The following is an 8,833-nucleotide window of genomic DNA, read 5'->3' as shown; positions in this document are numbered from 1 at the left end:
CTTGATAAAAATTTCAAAACTAATACCGGTGCTTCGTTGATCCCAAATGGTGAATCAGGGATTGTTGTGGAGGAAGAGGAACAAATTGACGGGAATTCTGAATATGAACAAGACGAAAATGTTGATATCAATATCAGTGATAAAAATGTAACTAGCCCTAATAGTATAATTATTTGAACAGGTGCACAAACACAAACCGCTAGTGTTGATGATCATCTGTTTTTGCTTTTTTTTCATAAAAAAGATTATCAATTTCACTTTGTCAGATAGTGTAATGTCTACTATGGTAATTTCAAACATGTGAAGTCGACGTTTATCTTAATGCCTGTGTTGCTTGTCATCTTATTTACAGTTCCATATAACTGTCGCATCGGTCGAAAGAAGTTTTTCAAAGATAGAATTATTGAAGAACTATTTGAGATCAACAATGACACTACGAAGTTTAAATGGCTTTGAAAAATTATGCATGAAGAGGAAATTATTTGATGAGATTGACCTCGGCGCTGTCGTAAGTGACTATACATCGAGGAATTTTAGAACTTTTTAAAGGTGAAATCTATAATTATCTCATATGTATATTGTTTTTATGTATTTAAGTGATTATCGGTAATATTTTATATGTGCATATATCTTTTATTATTACTATATTTTTTATTCTAGGGGCCCCTAGTTTTGGATTCGCCCCGGGCCCCCAAAATTTCAAGACCGTCCCTGGTTGGAGAGACCTGTTGTATTCCCTCGCGTCGCATGTACATTAGTTTTTTTGACTTTTTCAGCATATGTGTAGTAGTGGGTCCGTGACTGTGAAGTGTGAACCCTGTGAGAAACGAAGGTCCAACAAAAACATTCCAGGGTAAAGCATGATACAGAACATGTTTAGCCCAGTATGTCCGATCACTACTGTCGTGGAGCCAACAAGCCTTGGGAGATGCCCATGGTCGATGGGCGTTGTGTCCGCTACTGGCGGTGTTATGGAAACGCAACTCCAACTCGCTCCAGTACAACCACGTCATTATGTCCCGCGGCGAGCTTCTACGGGTGGTTTGTCCAGGGCCAACTGAATTATTCCTCTTTTCAGAGAAGTGATGTCTGCTGTAAATTCTAGGTCTTGACACAAGTGATAGAGAAGGACACATTAGCGGCAGGGAAGAAGACATAGTAGGTGAGGAAAGACGGTCATAGCCTAGCCGACCTCGTTTTATTCCTTGTGTGGCTCAACAACTTTGTCATGGATGCCTCGTGGGACGGACGTCGGGTGCGCCTACTTTGCCTACTATGATGATGAGGCCTTTGCCACATGAGGAGGTTGGTGTATTCAGGTATAACCTCATTTGTCATGCGATGAGACAAGAAAAGATACAAAAAAGAAAAGATAAGAAAAGGCTCTTCTCATCGTTGCGAAGACACGAACCACCAATGCGCATGTAGGCTAAGTACTCCTTTCGAAAAAGAAAAGAAAAACATAGCTAAAAAACATTTGTAAAAAAAAGATGAATCATGTTTTCAAGAAAAAAGATGTATAAAGCTGGTTGTCAGGACGCTGAATCAAGGGAACCTAATTTTCACTTGTTTAACATACCAACACCAAAACATTCTACTGCAAGTCCAAAACACAAGATTTTTTGCTGTGGGAAAATTATATCTCGGAGAAACATCAATGAACAGAATGAACAGATCAGGGGGTGCGCGATTTGGGTTTAGACATTGTACGAATAAAAACAGTTCCTGCATTTAAAAAACACACAAAAATCTGAACTACAGATGGGACAACAAAGTATAGTGGCGTTAATTAAGTTACATAAACCAGTCAAAATCTGCAGAGGTAAAGATAAACATTAGTAATGAGAAAAAATGTTGAAGAAAACTGATGTATATACAACTATCACGAAAATAGTCAAAAAAAAGGCAAACCAAACATGTTATATAGACTTGTGTGTGATAGCCAATGTACACGTGAGAATAATGTTGGCCGCAAACATCTCAATCTGAAACTCTCAGCTCTTTCTGTGGTGGACACACACACATGCTGAGCAGAAAATAGATTGTCTGGGGAGCAATATGCCTCCCTTACTACTTGGCAAACATGTGCATACATTTCTCCAATAGACATGGTAAAAAATGCTTTACAAGCAAACAAATGCTTCACGCTGCAGCCTGGCGCAAACATGCTATGGGGTACAATAACTATGCAGCTCCTTCTATAGGACTAAGGAAACGACCTAGCCCTCTCACCACTAGCATGACTATATTTATACCAGCAACTGGACACAAATCATTCTACCTAATTCCATGCTAAGCATATGACCATAGCAAACTCAAACTTTACTAGAGATTTGTGCCGCCCTTTCTTACTCGATGATGCAGGCAGCAGTTAATTTTCTTTGTTGCAACTCTTTGTCCAGGTCATAACAAAAGATTAGCTCCAAAAATGTAAAAAAAGATCAACCTGACTTATTAGTTTCCAGCTTTCACATATTTATTGTTCGGAAAGAACATTCAGTTGGTCGATTTGTTGAGCGAAAAATGTTACAAGAAAAAGGGCAAACAGACGATTGACTGATAAGTCTTGAGTACATGCTTTATAAATACTGAACTAAACAAATCACAAGATACACTGCAAAATCACTACCTAAATGAAAAGCACAGATTGGTTTTTTCATGGCACTGACTGCGAGCATAGTTCAAAAATTAGTGTTGAAAGAAGTAAAAAAAAATCAGGATTGCACCTACTGAATTCCAAATATTCTGCAAAGTACTAAAGGAATAGTAAATCTGCTATCTAGAACTGCGTCTATGCATACAAGAGATTAGGGTTCTCTAGGATGTTCATAGCCACATATGAGGGTGTGGATGTGAAATCGACACAAGAAAATAGAAACGAAAAGACAAACCCTTTATCTCAATTAACTCTGGATATTGCCTAGACTCTCGTAGGTACACACAAAAAATTTGATTTGCTGCCTAGAGACAGCGTCCCTACTGAGCAACCCCTACTGAACACAGGATTAGGGTTTGTCGGGTTTTCATATCCACAGAACTGAAAAGGGGTGGGAAAAGAAACCGTATTTTAACTAGTTATTCATCCATTCATCCCTATCTAAAAAACAGATGATTAGCACAGAAAAAATAACTTATAGTCATTGTATATATGATTGTGCAAATAAAAACATTCTAATCTAGCACAAAAAATTAATTAGTAATGATCGATTCATGGTATCGGAAAACAAAAAAACACTGCAAAAATCACTGGAAAAAACAGATGGACACATAGAAGAGGTCACCATTTTTAAATCATTTTATCAAAAGAAGAAAAGTTTCAACAAAAGGGGGTTGATATAACCCTGAGCATTGTACAACTTTTGCTGAACATTCACAAGGACTTGTATACTATCCACACAAAACTAGCACAAGTCGTTCACAGATGCCATACTGCCAGGAGAACGCATGTTATGGCCGGCCGGCTTAGGCCCGCAAGTTATCTTAGTTTTTATTTTCAGATTAGGCAAGTTATCTTAGGCAAGTTATCTTAGGTTGATTCTTCTACAAGTTATCTAGGATATAAATATAGGTTGTAAGACTCTTTTTGAAGGCAAGCAATAAGAAGAATATTATCTCCTATTGCCCGGCTCCCTGAGGAGCCGGAACCCTAGCCGCCAACAGCCCTAGCCGCCTCCCTTCTCCTAGCCGCGACGGCGCCCTGCCGCCGGCGCGCCCGATCCTCGCCACGTCTCCCTCCATCCTTCCCTTACCACCTACGCCCTAGACCTGGTAGAGTACTTGATCCTACCAATTTGGTATCAGGTAACCGGGTTTCGACCATGTCTCCGCCAATTCCACCGCCACCACCACCGCTGCCCGCCAACTCCTCCACCACCGCCGCCTCTGCGCCGGGCGTCACGGCCTCGCTCTCGGCGGGCACCACTGCGTCGCTCTCAGCGCCGGTCCTAACGGCACCCGGTACCACGCCGGGCCAAGGGCAGCCACAGGCCCCCGTCCAACACTCGTCGCCGCCGTCACCTCCCCCGCAGCCGCAACAGTTCACGCCGGAGGCCATGGCGGGCGTCCTCAACGACCTCGTCACCGCGGTTCAAGGGATCCGCCTCTACCTAGCAGGTCCGTACGGGCCGCCCCCACCACTCCATCCAGCCATGGCCGCGGGTCAGCAGGCGCTTCCGTGGTACTCGGCATCGGGGGCCATCACCGGACTCCATCCAGCCATGGCCGCGGGTCAGCAGGCGCTTCCGTGGTACTCGGCACCGGGGGCCGTCACCGGAGGCTACCCTGCGCTCCTCGCCCCAGCGGCCGCACGGCCGCCTTGGGCGCAGTGGCCGCCGCAGATCGCGCCAGCAGCCCCGCCACTTCTCGCCACCACGGGGCCGCAGTGGCCCACCTGGACCGCGCCGGCCGCGCCGTCCTCCGTCGCGCCCTACCTTCCAGCGGCCTCGGAGCAGGGTCCTCCACCGGCCCCGCCCAGCCCTAACCTGGGCACCGGCGCCTCGGAGCAGGGCCAGACCCAACAGCTTCTTCCGGCGTCACCGCCGGCCCCCACGCCGAAGGCACCGGTGCAGCTCCACCAGGCGCCGCCGCCATCGACAGTACCACCACCCGCACCTAGGGCTACGGGTCGGCCCCTGCACCAGGTGCAGTTTCCACCGTCACCATCGCCGATTCCCACTTGGGCGACCGGCTCGTCTTCGGGGCCGGTCTACTCCACGGCGCCGGAACACCCGACGCCCTCCCTGCGGTTTGATCACCCCTCCAGCTCGGCGAACTACGCCCCGGCGCTTCCCGACCCAGCATACGCACCGGCGGCAACTACGGCCACCCCCGGGCACGGCGGGCCGACACCCCCTTGCTTCGCCAAACTGGACTTCGCCACCTACGAGGGCACGGAGGACCCCCTCAACTGGCTCAACCAGTGCGAGCAGTTCTTTCGAGGGCAGCGGACGCTCGCTTCGGATCGCACCTGGCTCGCGTCCTATCATCTTCGAGGCACAGCGCAGACCTGGTACTACGCCCTCGAGCAGGACGAGGGCGGCATGCCACCATGGGAGCGCTTCCGGGAACTCTGTCTCCTCCGGTTCGGGCCTCCTATCCGCGGGAGCCGACTGGCGGCCCTCGGCCGCTTACCCTTCACATCCACGGTGCAGGACTACGCCGACCGCTTCTAGGCCCTGGCGTGCCACGCGCCGGGCGTCTCCGCAACTCAGCGCGCCGAGTTATTTGTGGGCGGTCTACCGGACCATATCCGCGTGGACGTGGAGCTTCGGGGACCCCAGGATCTCCAGTCGGCCATGTATTACGCCCGCGCATTCGAGCTCCGTGCGGTGGCCATCCAGCAGGAATCACCGTCCCAGACTGCTGGGTCGCTATCCGGACCGAATTCCGCGCAGGGTCGGCCTGTGCAAGCTTCTGCGGCACCCCTCGCCGCGACCGCGGGGCGCCCGTTCCGCCGGCTCACCCCAGCTGAGATACTCGAGCGTCGCCGCCAAGGGTTCAACTGCGACGAACCCTACAAGCCCGGCCACGCCTGCCCGCGACTCTTCTACCTGGAGGTGGCAGACTACATTCCGGAGGACGCCGTCGCCGCCCACCTGGCCGCCCCAGATGTCGAGAAGGTGTTTGACGCTGGTTGATTACCTCGAAGAGTTCAAGCAAGCGCTTCCCCACCTTACAGCTCGAGGACGAGCTGTTTGTGCAGGCGGGGAGAAGTGTTATGGCCGGCCGGCTTAGGCCCGCAAGTTATCTTAGTTTTTATTTTCAGATTAGGCAAGTTATTTTAGGCAAGTTATCTTAGGTTGATTCTTCTACAAGTTATCTAGGATATAAATATAGGTTGTAAGACTCTTTTTGAAGGCAAGCAATAAGAAGAATATTATCTCCTATTGCCCGGCTCCCTGAGGAGCCGGAACCCTAGCCGCCAACAGCCCTAGCCGCCGCCCTTCTCCTAGCCGCGACGGCGCCCTGCCGCCGGCGCGCCCGATCCTCGCCACGTCTCCCTCCATCCTTCCCTTACCACCTACGCCCTAGACCTGGTAGAGTACTTGATCCTACCAACGCACAACACACAAGTGTACACTAAATACTATCCACACAAAACCAGCACAAGTCGTTCACAGATGCCATACTGCCAGGAGAACGCACAACACACAAGTGTACACTAAATCTCATCTACATGGGAATTAGCAAATCCGTGCTTACTAATATTTATAAATCAACATCATTCTAGTACTCAGGACATACTTTTCAAGACAAATATGTACATATGATTTTCAAATTTCCAATATAAATAATTATTCATAGTTAAAGTTTTAAAAGTTTGACTTGTGACATAAAGGAGTACTAACCTAGCTAGCTTGATCAATCACTCCACTGAAAAATACGAAGGTAAGGCGATCAAGGAGCAGCAACACATGCAGGCATGTGCAATCCATGTATATTCACTTTTATAATGAGAAAAATGAAAATCCAAGATTTTAGATCTATCTGTGCCGACGCCGACGTTTTGGTGGCTGCCCCTCCTTAATCAAGCTAACCTTGAGATGGCATCCATCCAAAACCAGTTCATTGAGAGCAGCAAGAGCATCTTCCAGATGGGAATGTGTCGTCTCTATGGTCACATGGCCAATACCCTGTGAGGCCCTGGTCTTCTTATAGCAAATCACCTCAGCATTGGACACTTTACCATGCTCGCTGAAAAAGAGCCGTAGCTGAGTGGTCTTCACCGTAAGAGGCAGATTGCGCACCAGCAATGTAAAACTGGGAACATGATGTCTCTCAACGTTAATGTTGTGTCGTCGAAGACTAGAAATTATTGGAGCTATCTGCTGCTTTGGTGACCCCTCACTGATTTCCTGGCGGAGAAAATCAAAGGCATATTAGCACATGTACGGTTGCATTTGCTTGATGTGATGATATGCTCAACATAAGGATTTTGTTATCGAAAAATAAATGTGAGAAGGCTTATGCAGAGTTCCGGGTTAAACTCTTGTACCGTGTATTAGCTTGATGCGACCATTACATCAATATAGTATATAATACTCCCTCCGTTTCAAATTCTTGTCTTAGATTTGGTCACGTTTTAGTGTTAGATACATTCATACCTAGACAATTCTTAGACAAGAAATTTGGGACGGAGGTAATAGGAGATTTCATATCATAAAATAAGTCCAACTTAAGAAATTCAAACACTTTTTAGCAATGTATAGGTAGTTAGGTACCTGAGGAGGAGTAATGATGGACTCGGGGTTGAACCACAGGCACATTTTGTAGTCCCAACATCGAGGCAGCCGCTGTACAAGCTCGGTCTTTCCGTCGATGAGGTTGCACCTGAACACGCCACGCTTCTCTTGTGTCAAGGCGCTATTATGGTGGTAGATAAAGTAGGCGCACCCGCCGTGGCCGTTGGGCACCCGGCCTGCATCCACAACAAAGCTATGGCGCCTACCGAGGAACAGCACGCGGTCGGCGAGACTACGGCCATCCCTTCTCACCCATCTCATCTTCTCGAGTGCCGATGATTCGTACAACAGAGGCTCCTCAAGTGCCTGCATTGATACCTTGACGCTGAGAAGGCAGGGGTCAGGCCCCATGCGATACCTGTCATATTCCCGGGTCTTAACCGACACCCATAGAATCTCACCACGAGACTCAAGCACGTAGCTGTAATCGTATTTGTATGTGGATTCACCAAACCACACCTGCACCATAGGCGTCCCCTGGCTCTCAACAAGCTCATCGCGGGCCATATTGCTGTTTGGTGTGACAAGGCGCCATTGATCAGGCTTCATGACGACCAGGATCTTACCATCGTGGTATGTGACACACGACAGAACAGGTGGACGAGGTGACCAGCTCCAGGCAGGATGCTCGAGGGTCCTCTCGATGATTGTCCACTCTGCGTCGCCGGGGCGATGTAGAGCTGCCCTGAACGTGGCATTGGACCCGGCGCTGGAGATGCCGTAGAGAAGGGTTGCGCCGTCTTCGTAGATGACTCCGTGGGGATCGATATCCTTCCCCCACAGACCGAGGGATTGCGGGAGTTGAGGCAGGTGTGCGGCCGCTCCGGTGAGAGGGTCATGGAGACTAGGCCGGAGGCGTTCGATGGTCAGGCACCAGAGGGCGGTGCCGCCGGAGCTGGTCACCCAATTCCACCAGGCCGGCTCAGCCAGCAGCGGCTGCGAGCGGTAGTTGTAGCCGGAGAGGACGCATCTCATCTCGAGGCGCGTGGCGTCTTCCTCCACCGCTGCGACGAGCCAGGGCAGAAACTGGCCCGCCGCCGTCGTCGTCCGGGAGTCTCGCCATGGCTTACAGACGGCGTGGAAGCGGGCTAAGTCGACGGCGTCGTGCTGCAGGCGGCCAGAGATCTCGCGGGCCAGATCCGGCGGTAGATCAGACCAACTACCTGCGTCCATGGCGGCGTGATCTGGGAGCAGACGGGATGAGCCAGTTATAATAGTCCGGCGTCAATTCCTTTTTTTAGCAGCCTATCGGGTCAGATCGCCACGTTATAAAATCGCCCATAAGTTTGACCCAGGAACCGACATCTTCAAGGCTCGTACTAAGCGTCCTTTTTCTTTTTCTTTTTGAGCTTGAAGATCTGAGTTTAAACACGGACGAACACAATCCAGCGGAATACAAAACCAAGTTTTACCCAGTTCATTTGCATGACCCTCTAGCTAGGCAATGAGCTACCCTAAACTCCTCACTGGTTCGAAGCAGACCTTTCACTTCTTCCACCATCGGCCCGGGGTCTGGGTAATGATGTGGCAATTTGCGTGCTATCGGACATCCAGAAGAGGAGCAATTTGATAAAATGACACACTTTTCCTTG

The 8,833-nt window shown here is 49.3% G+C and overlaps 1 protein-coding gene across 1 annotated transcript; it reads right to left on the bottom strand.

Annotated features, from left to right (window-relative positions):
• Window positions 1–6,325: 6,325 nt before the first annotated feature.
• On the bottom strand, window positions 6,326–8,434 carry LOC119347401. The gene is made up of 2 exons (XM_037616173.1): window positions 7,221–8,434; window positions 6,326–6,854 (listed from the first exon to the last, which is right to left on the bottom strand). Exons 1-2 carry the CDS (start codon window positions 8,412–8,414, stop codon window positions 6,483–6,485), a joined length of 1,566 nt encoding a protein of 521 aa, XP_037472070.1. The 5' UTR covers window positions 8,415–8,434; the 3' UTR covers window positions 6,326–6,482.
• Window positions 8,435–8,833: the final 399 nt, after the last annotated feature.

Source organism: Triticum dicoccoides, unplaced genomic scaffold (genome assembly GCF_002162155.2).
Source record: "Triticum dicoccoides isolate Atlit2015 ecotype Zavitan unplaced genomic scaffold, WEW_v2.0 scaffold66790, whole genome shotgun sequence".
In the NCBI taxonomy this organism is placed as follows: domain Eukaryota; kingdom Viridiplantae; phylum Streptophyta; class Magnoliopsida; order Poales; family Poaceae; genus Triticum; species Triticum dicoccoides.
This window is presented reverse-complemented; position numbering and strand designations above follow the sequence as displayed.